The following is a 16,102-nucleotide window of genomic DNA, read 5'->3' as shown; positions in this document are numbered from 1 at the left end:
TCAGATCCTTCCCATTGGTGCACGGTCTTGCCAATTACTGCTACACGCGGCAGATTCTCCAATCAAACACGTTCTTTCGGACAGGCAGTCGTCCCAGCCAATCCTGAAACACCTCCCTCCGGGTACTTTTGTTTCCTCTCTTTCATTGGTCGCCTTGGAGGCCGCTCTCTTCCTGCGAGCGCGGGCACAGAGAGGGGCGGGGCTGATAGGGCGTTGCTAAGCGACGGAGATGCGCGCAGGGCCTGTTAGGTGAAGGAGCAGAGCGGCCGGAAGCGCGGAGGGAGCCGCAGGATGGACCGCAGGTGAGGCCGATCGCTCTTCTAGGGACTGCAGGAGGCTGGGGAGGACCAAGGGCGAGAGCAGCACAGCCTGGGGACGGGCTGGATAGGGTCTGGAGTCGCTAGGACTCCACAGCACTGGAACTACAACACCCAACGTGCTCCACAGCGTTGGCCGCTCCAGCCGTAGCCTTTAGCATCCTGGGGGTCCCCTAAGAGTCTTATGTTCCTCTCTGAGTGGCCCCCAAGGAATTATTTCCTCTAAAGGTGTCCAAGGAAGGCTTGAGATCTGAATTTCTTAATTTTGAAATGGCACCCAGACACGCCTGGGCGTTGTCTTTGAACTTTCTCGCGGAGGCGGAGCCCAGTGGATCCTGGGGCTTGTAGTCCATCTACCCTTTGCCTTCGTGTCCCCCAGAATTTATGGGAAATGCTCGGTGATATAATCCAGCCGCGATTCTTTTTTTTTTTTTTAGACAGAGTCTCTCGCTCTGTTGGCCCAGACTGGAGTGCAGTGGCACAATCTTGGCTCACTGCAACCTCTGCCCCCTGGGTTAAAGCAATTCTCATGCCTCAGGCTCCCAAGTAGCTGGGACTACAGGCATCTGCCACGCGCCTGGCTAATTTTTTATATTTTTAGTAGAAACGGGGTTTCGCCATCTTGGTAAGGCTGGTCTCGAACTCCTGACCTCAAGTGATCCACCCGCCTCGGCCTCCCAAAGTGCTGGGATTACAGGCGTGAGCCACCATGGCCGGCGAGCCGCGGTTCTTAACCTGAACTCCACTTCGCAATCACCTGGGACGCTGCGGAAAAGACACGGAGGCCCAGCCCCACTAATAGATATTCTGATTCCGTTGGTCTGGAATGGGAGCCGCGTGTCTGTAACGTTGAAAAGCCCCTCCTAGACTGGATCCAGGGTTGAGAACCACCGGCTGCCAGTTCCTGAGTTGCTTCCTGTTAAGACTGCTCCAGGGGTGGGCTCCCAGGACTCACCCTTCCACTGTCGCTATCCTAATGTGCAGCGGTGCTTCATGGGAATGACAGTCCCTCTCCTCCAGGAATCTATGGGAATTGTCTGGTTCTGCCCTCCTCTAATGTCCCCCTCCCCAGGGCTGCGGCAAAACCATGTGCTGCCTGAACCCCACTTTCCTCTTGCAGCCTGCCAGTTTTCTCCATTCAAGATAGTCCCTTTGGAGATGCGCCCCTGGGTCGAAGCCACTACTGGCCATCCCGGAGCCAGACCTGGTGTCCCAGGGTGAGGACACCCCTCAAAGAGTGCTGAGTGCCAGCCCAGTAGCAAGAGAATGACCTTTAGAGGGTAGGAAGACATGTGATGAGAGATGGGGATGAGAGATTTAAAAGACAGCCCCTTCTCCCCTCCCCACGGCCCTGCCCTTGTCCCCTCTCTACCACCTGGATTCCCCATCTGAGCCCCCATCACACTAGGTTGTTATCATTACAGGATGTGTTTCCTCTCCTCTGGACTGAGACCTTGTCTGTGTCTTGGTTCCCCTGCAGGGATGACCCATCAGACCTCACATTTTTCTTCTTGTGCTCTTCCCTAATCTTAGACCCTGAGCCCATCCAGATCTCAGAGATCCAGGATCCCACAAGCTCCCAAGGCTCTAGCCACAGGTCCCAACTCCCCTCAGCTGTTTGAGGAGTCCTGGCCATCCAGTTCAGGGACCCCTTCCCCGCCCAGCACCACTGAGGGACAGATGGGGGCCTCCCCAGCACCCACCCTGATTGACAGCGGGGACTCCGTGGTGGCCAAGTAAGTACCAGCATCCCTGGAGGAAAAGGAGGCTTTGGGTTAGAGGGAGGGAGAAGGCATGCAGTAATAATCATCATGGCCAGAGCTGTTTCTGCAGCACTCTTTTAGGACCAGGCAGTTTATGTGTGTTAAGAACTCTGGTGCTAGACTGCCTGAGTTCAAATCCCAGCTCTGTCATTTAACTCTCTGTATGATCTTGGCCTCTGTTTCTTTATCTCTTTTTATTTATTTATTTATTTGTTTAGAGACAGGGTCTCGCTCTGTTGCTCAGGCTGGAGGTCAGTGGTACAATCACAGCTCACTATAACCTCAAACTCCTGGGCTCAAGCCATCCTCCACCTCAGCCTCCTGAGTTGCTGGGATTCCAATGCATGCCACCATGCCCAGCAAACCTCCCACCTTGGCCTCCAAAAAGTGCTGTGATTACAGGCTGGACATACCATGCCCAGCCTCAGTTTATTTTTCTCTAAATTGGGTGTTTTGTTTTGTGTTTTTGTTTTGATGGCGTTTCACTCTTGTTGCCCAAGTTGGAGTGCAGTGGCATGATCTCGGCTCACTGCAACCTCTCCCTCCTGGGTTCAAGCGATTCTCCTGCCTCAGCCTCCCAAGTAGCTGGGATTACAGGTGCCCACCACCACACCTGGTTAATTTTGTGTATTTTTAGTAGAGATGGGGTTTCACCATGTTGGCCAGGCTGGTCTCAAACTCCTGACCTCAGGTGATCCACCTGCCTCAGCCTCCCAAAGTGCTGGGATTACAGGTGTGAGCCACTGCCAGGCCTAAACTGGGTGTATTAATAGTACACATCCCCTAGGGCTGTTTTGAGCTTTCAGTGAGTTACTATATCTAATGATCTCTAGCAATGCTTCTCACATAGTGACCACTTAGATTTGTAAAATACAGGTTCAGCTGCTGTAACAAAGAGTCCCAAATTAATTATGGCTGAAACAAGATAGAATTTATTCCTCCCTCACCTGCAGTCAAGGCAGAAGCCACCAGGGATGACGTGGCAGCCCATAGTTGAGGTGTCAGGGACACAGGTTACTTCTGTCTTGTTGCTGTCCCAACTCTAGGCTGTTGCCCTTTCCTTCATGGTGCAAAATGGCTTCCAACCACATCAGCTTTCCAAAATCACATTTCATACCCTGTTTGTCAAGAACTTAGTCACGTGGCCACAAGGCTACAAGGGTACCTGGTAAATATAGTCCATAGGAGAGCGGCTGTGTGCCCAGCTAAAAGTTACATTCCTGGCCGGGCACAGTGACTCATTCCTGTAATCCCAGCACTTTGGGAAGCCAAAGTGGGAGGATGCCTTAAGCCCAGGAGTTCCTGACCAGCCTGGGCAACATGCCAAGACACCGTTTCTACTGAAAATACAAAAATTGGCAGAGCTGCGGTAGCTCAGGCCTGTAATCCCAGCACTTTGGGAAGCCAAAGTGGGTGGATCACCTGAGATCAGGAGTTTGAGACCAGCCTGACCAACATGGTGAAACTCCGTCTCTATTAAATTAGCCAGGCGTGGTGGCCCACACCTGTAATCCCAGCAACTTGGGAGGCTGAGGCAGAAGAATCACTTGAACCAGGAGGCGGAGGTTGCAGTGAGCCAAGATCATGCCATTGCACTCTAGCCTGGGCAACAACAGCAAAACTCCGTCTCAAAAAATAAACTAATTAATTACAAATAAATAAATAAAAATACAAAAATTAGCTGAGTGTGGTGGCATGCACCTGTGTCCCAGCTACTCAAGAGGCTGAGGAGAGAGGATTTCTTGAGCTCAGGAGTTGGGGGCTGCAGTGAGCTATGATTGCACCACTGCCCTCCAGCCTGGGTGACAGAACAAGACCCTGTCTCAAAAACAGTTATGTGACTATATAAGAAAGAAAAGCAGATATTGAGGGATAGCTACCAGGCTCTGCCATGGTGCTTGGTAAACGTTGGCTGCTATGATTATTCTTATTGTTATTTGGCTCTCCTCACTCCTATCCCCTGATGTTCACAGGTATATAAAGAGGTTCCGCCAGGCTCAGCCCACCAGTCGAGAGGAGCGCCAGCCTGCAGCCCCAACCCCAGCTGACTTTTGGTGGCTGCAGTCTGACTCTCCAGACCCCAGCAGTCAAAGTGCAGCAGGTACCTCTTTCAGTGCCATCCACCACTCCCACCCCTAAACCTTTGCTGATCAATGCCCCCAGCAGCCACTCCTCCTGGCCCTCATACCCTCAACTGGGGCTTCTCAGCAGGAGCCAACAAACCAGAAGGAAGGCCCCATACAGCTGTCCCTACTGTGGCCAAGGTGACCAGTGCATCCCACGCTGTGGCTCCCCTTCAAGAAATAAAGCAGGTGATATCCCCATTCACTCCCTCCCTTGTGTGCCTGAACTGACAACACCAGCCCTGGGATAGAATTAGAAGATCAGGAGCAGTGGCTCACACCTGTAATCTCAGCACTTTGGGAGGCCAAGGTGAGAGGATTGCTTGAGGCCAGGAGTTCAAGACCAGCTTGGGTGACATGGTGAGATTCTGCCTCTACTAAAAAAAAAAAAAGAGAGAGAGCCAGGTGTGGTGGTATGTACCTGTAATCCCAGCTACTTGAGAGCCTGAGGCTGGAGGATGGCTTGAGCCTAGGAGTTCAAGGCTGCTGTGAGCTATGATCGTGCCACTGCACTCCAGCCTGGGCAATAGAGCAAGACCCTGTCTCTATTTAAAAAAAAAAAAAAGGCTGGGCACCATGGCTCACGCCTATAATCCCAGTACTTTGGGAGGCCGAGGCAGGCAGATCACGAGGTCAGGAGTTCAGGACCAGCCTGACCAACATGGTGAAACCCCGTCTCTACTAAAAATACAAAAATTAGCCGGGCGTGGTGGTGCACACCTGTAATCCCAGCTACTCAGAAGCCTGAAGCAGGAGAATCGCTTGAACCCGGGAGGTGGAAGTTGCAGTGAGCCGACGTAGCGCCAGTGTACTCCAGCCTGGCGACAGAGCAAGACTCCATCTCAAAAAAAAAGAATTAGAGCTGATCCCCATTTCAAGGAAGCTAAAACAGAAAAGGAGGATTTGCTGGCTAAGGTAATTGAGAAATCCAAAAGTAGATGTTTCCAGATATGCCTGGATCCAGGTGTTTGAATAATGTTGGGAGAGACCCAACTCTCTCTGGGCTCCATGCTCTTTTTTTTTAGATACAGAGTCTCGCTCTGTCACCCAGGCTGGGGTACAGTGGCGCCATCTCAGCTGACTGCAACCTCCGCCTCTCGGGTTCAAGCAATTCTTCTGCCTCAGCCTCCCGAGTAGCTGGGACTACAGGTTCATGCCACCACACCCAGCTAATTTTTTTGTATTTTTTTAGTAGAGATGGGATTTCACCATGTTGCCCAGGCTTGTCTCAAACTCCTGAGCTCAGGCAATCTGCCCACCTCAGCCTCCCAAAGTGCTAGGATTACAGGCGTGAACCACCAAGCCTGGCCTTTTTTTTTTTTTTTTTTTTTTTTTTTTTGACGGAGTCTTGCGCTGTCACCCAGGCTGGAGTGCAGTGGCGTGATCTCGGCTCACTGCAAGCTCCGCCTCCTGGGTTCACGCCATTCTCCTGCCTCAGCCTCCCGAGTAGCTGGGACTACAGGCGCCTGCCACCAGGCCCGCCTAATTTTTTTTGTATTTTTAGTAGAGACGGGGTTTCACCGTGTTTGCCAGGATGGTCTCAATCTCCTGACCTTGTGATCCACCCGCCTCAGCCTCCCAAAGTGCTAGGATTACAGGCGTGAGCCACCGCGCCCGGCCTTTTTTTTTTTTTTTTTTTTTTTTAAATTAGATGGGGTCTTACTCTTAGGCTGGAGTGCAGTGGCACAATCATGGCTCACTGCAGCCTTGAACGCTTTGCAACCTTCACCTCCTGAGTACCTGGGACTACAGGCATGCGCCACCATGCCCAGCTAATTGTTTGGTTTTTTTGTAGAGATGGGATCTTACTTTGTTGTCCAGGCTGGTCTCGAAGTCCTGGGCTCAAGCAATCCTCCTGCCTCGGCCTCCCAAACTGCTGGAATTGCAGGCATGAGCCATCACGCCTGCCTCTGTGCTCCTCTTTTTTGGGCTCAGTCCGCTTTCCCCTCACAATAGCCAGGATGGTCCTCGGGGTCTCTAGACTCCCATGGTCCTGGCAAGTGACTCCAGTGGAAAGTGGGGGCTTTTCTAATTGCTCCATCAGAAGCCCCAGGGCTCACTGTGATTCAACCACTGTGAACCAGAGGATAGAATGCTCTTATGAGTCAGGTCTGATCTGGGAGGTGGGATCCATCCTACTCCAGCCATGATTTGTCCGTGAAAGGTGCTGATCCGCCGGGCGCAGTGGCTCATGCCTGTAATCCCAGCACTTTGGGAGACTGAGGTGGGTGGATCACCTGAGGTCGATAGTTTGAGACCAGCCTGACCAACATGGAGAAGCCTCGTCTCTACTAAAAATACAAAATTAGCTGAGCGTGGTGGCGCATGCCTGTAATCCCAGGTACTTGGGAGGCTGAGGCAGGAGAATTGCTTGAATCCAGGAGATGGAGGTTGCTGTGAGCCGAGATCATGCCATTGCACTCCAGCCTGGGCAACAAGCGAAACTCCATCTCAAAAAAAAAAAGAAAAAAAAAGGTGCTAATCCAAAGGGGAAAACTGGGTCTCTCCACCCTGAGGAGGAGGAGCAGATCCTAAGCTGGCATGTGAGGTTACCAAGGGCGGTACAACCTGCATTCCAGGCCCTCTGGTTAGAACCGCTTTCCCAGCAGCCTTTGGGTTGGGGCTGGCATCTGACCCTGTCACCCTGCAGAACCTCAACACATGGAACTCATCCCTGCTGGACCTGGAGACGCTGAGCCTACAGAGCAGAGCTGCCAGGCTGCTCAAACGCAGGTGACTGTACCCCCCCCCCATCACCCTTCCTACTGCAGCTCCATGTGGCTCAGGTCTCGAGACCTCCATTGCCTCACTCCTGCCTTCTCCCTGCAGCAAAGCCTCCATCTCCTCCTCCTCCTCCCTCAGCCCCAGTGATGCCAGCACTTCCTCATTCCCCACCAGCTCCGATGTCCTCTCTCCCTTCTCGGAGACCTTCATCCCTGACTCCAGCAAGGGCCCTGGCCCCAGGGCACCCGGTAAGGGCTGAGAGGCAAGGACTGAGGGAAGCCTGGGTGCAAATCCCAGCTCTGCCACTGACCAGCTATGGGACTTTGGGCCTCTCTGGGCCTTGTTTCTCCAGCTGTAAAACAGGGATAAGGCCAGGCGCGGTGGGTCAGGCATGGAGGTCGAGGCGGGCAGATTGCCTGAGCTCAGGAGTTTGAGACCAGCCTTGCCAACTTGGTGAAACCCGGTCTCTACTAAAGATACAAAAATTAGCCATGCGTGGTACATAGTGGTGCATAGTGGTACATGCCTGTAGTGTCAGCTACTCAGGAGGCTGAGGCAGGAGAATCGCTTGAACCTGGGAGGCAGAGGTTGCAGTGAGCCGAGATTGTGCCATTGCACTCCAGCCTGGGTGACAGAGAGAGACTCCATCTCAAAAATAAATAAATAAATAAATGGTGCCATCATAGTCCAATTGCTGGGCTCAAGCAGTCCTACAACCTCAGCCTCCTGAGTAGCTGGGACTACAGGCATGCAGCACTATGCCCAGCTAATTGTTTTTATTTTTTTATTTGTTGAGGTGGGGGTCTCACTATGTTGCTCAGGCTGATCTCGAACTCCTGGGCTCAAGTGATCCCCCCACCCCCTTGGCTTCCCAAAGCACTAGGGTTACAAGAATGAGCCATTCATTATGCCCAGCTGGTTGTTGCAGTTTTCAATAGGGAAACCCGGGAAGGTGACCAAGATCTGATGGACAGGAGAGAATGCACCGTGCAATACATGAAGGAAGAGCATTCCAGGCAGAGGGAACCACAGGTGTAAAAGGCAAAGCCTTCGCCTTTTACCAGGAGAGAGGTGCAGCCAAGGGAGGGTTCTTAAGTACAAGAGGCCTGATCTGACTCAGGTATTCACAGGCTCCCTCTGGCTGAGAGTAGGGAACAGATTTGGAGGAGAGGAGAGAGACCAGGGAGGCTACTTGAGAGTCCAGGTTGGGTGAGTGGGGCTGGAGCAGGGCGAGGGCTGTAGGGGGTGGGGACTGGGTGGATTCCGGGGAATATGTCTTCTGGTCACTGCTGTAACTCCAGTGTCCAGAACAGCTCAATAAATATTTGTTGAATGAAACCAGGCACTGTGACTCACGCCTATAATCCCAGCACTTTGGGAGGCCCAGGTGGGACGATGATGGCTTGAGCCCAGGAGTTGAGACCAGCTTGGGCAACAAAGCAAGACCCCATCTCTACAAAAAAATAAAAATTACCCCCGTGTGGTGGCGCATGCCTTTTGTCCCAGCTACTCAGGAGGTTAAGGCAGGAGGATTGCCTGAACCCAGGAGGTCGAGGCTGCAGTGATCGCATCACTGCCCTCCAGCCTGGGTGACAGAACAAGACTATATGTATATATATAAAATGAACAAAGACTTGAATGATGACAGATGGAGAAGCCCAGGGGTGCTCGCTCCCCTGACTTTGACCCCTTCCCCTCTTCCCACCCCAGAGAGAAGCTGGGACAGTATCTGGAGAGCCTGTCTGATTAGCCCACTGCACAGTTTGAGGGCGTGTGTGCAGGCTGTCATGGGGTTGCTGATCTCCCTGGCCCCTGCCTCCACCCTCTCCTCTCTACCTCTCCCTACAGCATCCCTAGCACCAGCCCAGGCCCAGACCCCCACCCCTGCTCCAGCCCCAGCCTCCTCCTCCCAAGCACCCCTTCGGCCAGAGGATGACATTCTGTACCAGTGGCGGCAGCGGCGGAAGCTTGAACAGGCTCAGGGAAGCAAGGGTGACAGAGCTTGGGTGCTGCCTCTGACCCCTGCCCTCTGCACTCTGGTGAGTCGAGGGAGGGAGGAGCCTGGGGGGAGCTGGAGGAGGGGCTGGGTCTGAGGGGGACTGAGGACCCTCCACCCTCTCTCTATCTCAGATCTCTCTTATCTGTCCACAGACCTCTCCTGCTCCAGTGGAGACCCTCAGTTCTCTGGGGACCCAGCCTAACCATGTCCCACTGTGGAGCAGTGTGGCCCAGCCTGGTCCACCAGAGGCCTTCTATGTGGAGAGGCCTCCTTTTCCCTCAGTGTCCTCTCCACACATCTTTTGGGCCCCCAGCTCTCACGGGTTCTTCTGGGCCCCACAATCTGGGCCTTGGGTATCCCTCGGGGCTGTTCCTCCCACGCAGCAGGCCTCCACCCTAGCACATCTGGGCTCCACCCTCGCGCCCCCAGCTTCCCTGGCCTCTACCCTCAAACCCCCGGCCTCCACCCTTGCACCCCTGGCCTCCACCCCAGCTCCCCTGGCCTCCACCCTTGTACCCCCGGCCTCCACCCCGGCTCCCCTGGCCTCTACCCCTGCACCTCCAGCCTCCACCCTGGCATCCGCAGCTGTCCCCCAGGGCCTGCCCATCCCTGAGCCAAGCAGCTGTGCCCAGCCTAAGAGCCTGGGGCCCAAGTCTCGGAGGAGCAGAGCCCCTCGCCCAGAGGCTGCTGAGCAAGTCCCTGCAGCTGGCCAGGGACCTGGCCCTCAGCTCAGGGGTGTCCTGGGCCAGGTAGTGGCAGCTCGGCTGTTCCCTGACAGCCTGGAGGACACACCTCCTCACTTGGAGGGCCCGCCTCCACCCAAGGCTGGATCTCCGAAAGTCAAGGCCACACAACCCCAAACCAAGGTCACTCCCCCTCCATCTGAATCCCAGTGTCGGGCCAAGGCCGAGTCTCTGAAAGCCAAGGCCTTGCCGCCCGCAGCGGGGTCAGTGATATGGAAGAGCGAAGCCACTCCTTCCCCTGGAGCCTGCCTGCAGTTCGAGGTCCCACTCTCTCCAGCTGAGCAGGCATCCGCAGTCAAGGCCTCGCCGCCTTCCTTCCAAGTGGGGTCTCCGGAGGCCCTGGCCCCGCCACCGCCCGCTGCTGACCACGCCCCCTCGGAGGCCCTGCTCGCCCAGGCCACCAGGCTGCTGCAGGCTGCAGAAGGTGATGCCCGCGCCCTCCTGGATGTTGGAGGCGGGCCAGCCCCCTAGGAGCCCGGCCCCTTGGAGCTCATTCTTTCCTCCCCCGTCCAGACTCCGACGGCAGCGAGTTCCAGGACGATCCCGTGCTGCAGGTGCTAAGAGCCCACAGGGCAGAGCTGAGTCGGCAGAAAAGGTGACCGACCCTCCATCCCCAGAGTCTGTGACACTGGGCCCCCGAGACCTCTGAGACCCGGTTAGGCACCCAGCCCTCCTCATCCCCTGTCCCAGCAGTCCGTCCACAGCCCCAGATCCTAAGCCTAAGCACATACCCCAGCCTCTTCTCTCCCGGCCTTTCTCCAGGGAAGCGGACGCCCGATTATCGTTCCTGTTGGACCAGGCCGAAGACCCGGGATCTTGGTCCCCTCCAGCCGGGTCGCCCTCTAGGTCCCCAAGGAGGCTGCTACGAAGGGAAGGAGCTTCCCTGGAGGCCAGACGACTTTGAATTGTACAGATTCTATTTTACCCACTAAGGCTTTTTTTTTTTTTTTTTTTTTTTTTTTTTTTTAAACGGTTACTGGTTATCTGTGAGAAAGGGGTTGTTTGGAAAGGCCAAGGGGTCGTGCCAATTTACGGAAATGCCCCCCATCCTCCACTGCCCCGTGGCTCTGCCCTGCCCCCCACCCCTTCCTGACCATGGAAACAAGATCTCCTTTCTGGTTATATCTTCCTTGGGGCAGAGGGAGTTTCAGACAAGACTTCTGGCAAGACTGGGACCCCCCCTTATCTGACTTCACTCAGGAGCCCTGGCTCAAATGGACCAAAGGACTGTCCTCCGGGGAAGAAGCTACTAGGGTCATCAGAGTGTTGGATGATGGTCAGGCTGTAGCCCACACCGGCTTGAGCAGCAGCAGCATCTGGTGCAGCTGACCCCTTCCTCCTTGAAGCACTTTCTCTCCCTGTTTCCAGCACTTCTCTCTGCACCTCTCTGGTCAGGCCTCGTCACTAGCCCAGCATGTCAACTTTGGCATGACCCAGGGCCATGGCGTTGACATCTCTATCTACACCCATCCATAGGTGCTTTTGTCTAGCTTAATGACTCTAAACCCCGTCTCTATTCTGATAATCCTCAAATTTCTGTCTCTAACCTAGACCTGGCCACAAAACCTTGGGCTCCTACCTCATCACCATTTCTACCCAAGGGTTTAAAAGACATCTCGAATTCCATAGGTCCTAAACAGAGTTTCCAGTCTTTCCCCCTAAGTGTGCCTCTCCCCAGCTTTCTTTCTTTTTTTTTTTTTTTTTTTTGGACAGAGTCTAGCTCTGTCGCCCAGGCTGGAGTGCCGTAGTGTGATCTTGGCTCACTTCAAGCTTCGTCTCCCAGGTTCATGCCATTCTCCTGCCCCAGCCTCCCGAGTAGCTGGGACTACAGGTGCCCGTCACCATGCCCGGCTAATTTTTTTGTATTTCTAGTAGAGACGGGGTTTCACTGTGTTAGCCAGGATGGTCTTGGTCTCCTGACCTCGTGATCCACCTGCCTCGGCCTCCCAAAGTGCTGGGATTGCAGGCATGAGCCACCATGCTGGGCCTCGCCTCCCCAACTTTCTTCAGCTCTGTCCTTTGCTGCTCAGACCAAAAACCTTAGAGTTGTCTTTGACTTCTGTCTTTCCCTTCCACCCACAGTTAACCAGCAAATCCTGCCATCTCTGCCTTTATTTTATTTTATTTTATGTTTTGAGATGGAGTGTCACTCTTGTTGCCCAGGCTGTAGTGCAATGGCGTGATCTCAGCTCACTGCAACCTCCACCTCCCGGGTTCAAGCGATTCTCCTGCCTCAGCCTTCTGAGTAGCTGGGATTACAGGCACCTGCCACCACGCCCAGCTAATTTTGTTTGTTTGTTTGTTTGAGACAGAGTCTCTCTGTGTCCCCCAGGCTGGAGGGCAGTGGCACGATCTCGGCTCACTGCAACCTCTGCCTTGCAGGTTCAAGCTATTCTTCTGCCTCAGTCTCCCTAGTAGCTGGGACTACAGGCGCGTGCCACCACGCCTGGCTAATTTTTGTATATTTAGTAGAGACACAGTTTCACCATATTGGCCAGGCTGGTCTCAAACTCAGGACCTCATGATCCTCCTGCCTCAGCCTCCCAAAGCACTGGGATTACGGGCATGAGCCATCATGCCTGGCAATTTTTTGTATTTTTAGTAGAGACGGGGTTTCACCATGTTGGCCAGGCTGGTCTCGAACTCCTAACCTCAGGTGTCCCACCCACCTCGGCCTCCCAAAGTGCTAGGATTACAGGTGTGAGCCACCGCACCCGGCCTCCACCTTTAAAATCTATCCAGAATTCAACTGCTTCTCCCATTCTACTGCTTGCACCTCAGTCTAGGCTGTCATCACCTCCTATCTGAACTGTTGGAAAACTTACGGTTTTTATAAACCTGATATTCTTTGATACACTTGCCATCAAGAGGTAGAGTCTATGTCCCTTCATCTTGAAACTGGGCCCTTCAACAAATAAAATGCAGAGGAAGTGATGCAGCTTAACTTCTAAAGTTCAGTTAGAAAAGATGATTTCTCAGCTGGGCATGGTGGCTCACGCCTGTAATCTCAGCACTTTGGGAGGCTCAGGTGGGCAGATTACTTGAGGTCAGGGGTTCAAGACCAGCCTGGCCAACATGGTGAAATGCCTCTACTAAAAATACAAAAATTAGCCAGGCATTGGTGGTGGGTGCCTGTAATCCCAGCTACTCTGGAGGCTGAGGCAGGAGAATTGCTTGAACTCAGGAGGCAGAGGTTGCAGTGAAAAAAAAAAAAAAAAAAGATAATTTCTCTCTCTCTCTTTCTCTCTCTCTCCGACACTTGCTTTAGAGGCTACATTTAAAAAAACTAGTTGCCATGCTGGGGAGGGGTTTGGGTTACACAGGTGTATGCACTTATCAAACTTAGTGAAGTGTGTGAGTTTCATTGTATGTAAAGTTTACCTCAAAAGAAAATATTGAACGCCAGTTAAAGATATGCCTGTAATCTCACTTCTTTGGGAGGCCAAGGCGGGAGGATCACTTGAGGCCAGGAGTTTGAGACTACCCTGGGCAACACAGCAAGACCTGTCTCTACAAAAATAAATAGCCAGATGTGGTGGCACACGATTTGTAGTCCCATTACTAGGGGTGGGGAAGGGCGCTGAGGCGGGAGGTTTACTTGAGCCCAGGAGTTCAAGGCTATATTGTAGTGAACTAAGCTCATGCCACTGCACTCAGCCTGGGCTACAGAACTAGACCCTGTCTTCAAAAGAAAAGAAAAGAAAAGAAAAGTATGTACACTGAAATATTTAGGGAACAATAAACCAATGTTGGCAATTTATTTTGAAACGCATCCAGAGATGAGTTGGGTTGATGGATAAATAGGGTAATAGGTAGATGTGAGATAAAGCAAATACAGCAAAATGTTCATGGTAAGATCTAATGGTGGATATGCGGGTGTCCACTGTAAAATTTTTCAACTTTGCTGTAATTTACAAATTTTTCATGGCCGGGCGTGGTAGCTCATGCCTGTAATCCCAGCACTTTGGGAGGACAAGGCAGGTGGACCACGAGGTCAGGAGATTGAGACCATCCTGGCTAACACGGTGAAACCCCGTCTCTACTAAAAATACAAAAAATTAGCCGGGCGTGGTGGCGGGCACCTGTACTCCCAGCTACTCAGAAGGCTGAGGCAGGAGAATGGCATGAATCTGGGAGGCAGAGCTTGCAGTGAGCCGAGATTGCGCCACTGCACTCCAGCCTGGGTGACAGAGCAAGACTCCGTCTCAAAAAAGAAAAGGAACTTTTCATAATAAAATGATGGAGAATATATGATTGGGGTTGTTTTGATATCTGCATTTACAAAACGGAGGGATAAGATGGATTTCTAGTAACTTCTGTATGTCACATGGTAAATATTTGTTTCCAACCTTTCTTTCTTTCTTTCTTTCTTTCTTTCTTTCTTTCTTTCTTTTTTTTTTTTTTTTTTTTTTTAGATGGAGTCTTGCTCTGTCACCCCGGCTGGAGTGTAGTGGTGCAACCTCGGCTCACTGTAACCTCCGCCTCCCGGGTTCAAGTGATTCTCCTTCCTCAACTTCCCGTAGCTGAGATTACGGGTGCACGCCACCTCACCTGGCTAATTTGTGTGTGTGTGTGTGTGTGTGTGTGTGTGTGTGTGGTGTGTGTAGTAGAGACAGGGTTTCACCATGTTGTTCTGGCTGGTCTCGAACTCCTGACCTTATGATCCACCTGCCTTGGCCTCCCAAATGAGCCACCGCACCCGGCCTGTTTCTAACCTTTCTAAGCAAACCATACATTTAAATGAAATCAGAGTGGGCACACTGGCACAGGCCTGTAATCCCAGCACTTTGAGAGGCCAAGGCGAGCAGATCACTTGAGGTCACGAGTTAGAGACCAGCCTGGGCAATATAGTGAAACTCTGTCTCTACTAAAAATTAGCCGGGCCTGGTGGCGGGTGCCTGTAGTCCCAGGTGCTCGGGAGGCTGAGGCAGGAGAATTGCTTGAACCCGGGAGGCGGAGGCTGCAGTGAGCTGAGATGGTGCCACTGCACTCCAGCCTAGGCAACAGAGTGAGACTCCATCTCAAAAACAAACATACTAACAAAAAAATAAATGTAATTGACAAGAAAAATAGCTGTTTAGATATAAGGAGAAATAAAAGATGCTATAGTAGCAGAACCTGATCTAGCTGGGTCACGGGTGGGGTCTAGAAGCATTCCCGAGGAAGTTACACTTAAGCTGAGACAGGTAGAAATTATCTAGTTAACAAAGGGCTGTCCTAATTACTCTAGTTGGATAACCGCTCCCAAAACTTAGTGGCATAAAACAATTATTTTATTATGCTCATGGATTCTGAGAGTCAGCGGTTTGGACAGGGCTCAGTTGGGGACAATTTCTGTCTCCTCCATGATGTCTGGGGATTTACTTGGAAAGATTCAAAGGTGACTTGATAGACTTGATGGCTGTGGAGTGGAATCCTCCGGAACATCTTCCGTGGTCTTCTCCCAGTCTGACTGGGACTGTTGACTGTAATGCCTATACATAGCTCCATTGGCCTGGGCTTCCTCAAAGCATGTCTGCTTCAGCATAGTCACACTTCGCATATGATGCACCATGGTTCTACAGCTCATTCCAGTGGACAAGAACATTGGTCAAGAAGCTGCATTGCCTTTCATCGCATAGCCTTAGAAATCACCGTGTCACTTCCACCGTTTTCTATTGGTTGAAGCAATCCTAGTCCCACCCAGATTCATAGAAAGCAACCATAGACTCCGCGTCTTGATAAGAAGAGTGTCAGAGAATTTGCAGCTGTTTTAAAATCACTGCAGGACCCCATTCTCCATTATGTGATTATTACACATTGCATGACTGTATCAAAACATCTCATGTGCCCCCTCAATATATATACCTAAGTATACCTATTATGTACCCAGAAAAATTAAAAAATAAAAAAAATCACTGCAGGGGTTGATGGGGAAACACTAGACAGAAGGAATATCGTGTGGGAAATCCCTGTGGTGAGAGTGAGGTCAGCAAATTTAGTACATAAGTAACTGCATACATAACATTCACCCCTCCCTCAGCACTCCCTTTCACCAGCCCTTGCTTAGTTATTCTCCATAGAATGAATCACCTTCTAATATTCTTTTTTTTTTTTTTCAGACAGAGTCTTTCTCTGTCTCCCAGGCTGGAGTGCAGTGGCAAAATCTCGGCTCACTGCAATCTCCGCCTCTTGGGTTCAAGCAATTCTCCTGTCTCAGGCTCCTGAGTAGCTAGGATTACAGGCACACGCCACTACGCCTGGCTAATTTTAATTTTTGTATTTTTAGTAGAGACGGGGTTTCACCATATTGGCCAGGCTGGTCTCGAACTCCTGAACTTGTGATCCTCCCGCCTCGGCCTCCCAAAGTGCTGGGGTTACAGGCGTGAGCCACTGCCCCCAGCATTTTTTTTTTTTTTTTTGAGACAGGGTCTCACTTCAGCACCCAAGCTGG

At 52.1% G+C, this 16,102-nt stretch overlaps 1 protein-coding gene across 1 annotated transcript; it reads left to right on the top strand.

Annotated features, from left to right (window-relative positions):
* Nucleotides 1-217: 217 nt before the first annotated feature.
* PROSER3 (proline and serine rich 3) lies at nucleotides 218-11,813 on the top strand. Its single transcript, XM_030820110.1, has 11 exons — nucleotides 218-302; nucleotides 1,438-1,534; nucleotides 1,851-2,053; nucleotides 4,054-4,181; nucleotides 4,289-4,392; nucleotides 6,854-6,936; nucleotides 7,033-7,175; nucleotides 8,776-8,966; nucleotides 9,079-10,093; nucleotides 10,183-10,264; nucleotides 10,432-11,813. Exons 1-11 carry the CDS (start codon nucleotides 292-294, stop codon nucleotides 10,571-10,573), a joined length of 2,199 nt encoding a protein of 732 aa, XP_030675970.1. The 5' UTR covers nucleotides 218-291; the 3' UTR covers nucleotides 10,574-11,813.
* Nucleotides 11,814-16,102: the final 4,289 nt, after the last annotated feature.

Source organism: Nomascus leucogenys, chromosome 10, assembly GCF_006542625.1.
Source record: "Nomascus leucogenys isolate Asia chromosome 10, Asia_NLE_v1, whole genome shotgun sequence".
Lineage (NCBI taxonomy): Eukaryota > Metazoa > Chordata > Mammalia > Primates > Hylobatidae > Nomascus > Nomascus leucogenys.
Note: the sequence above shows the minus strand (reverse complement) of the source record. Positions and strands in the feature narration are given on the sequence as shown.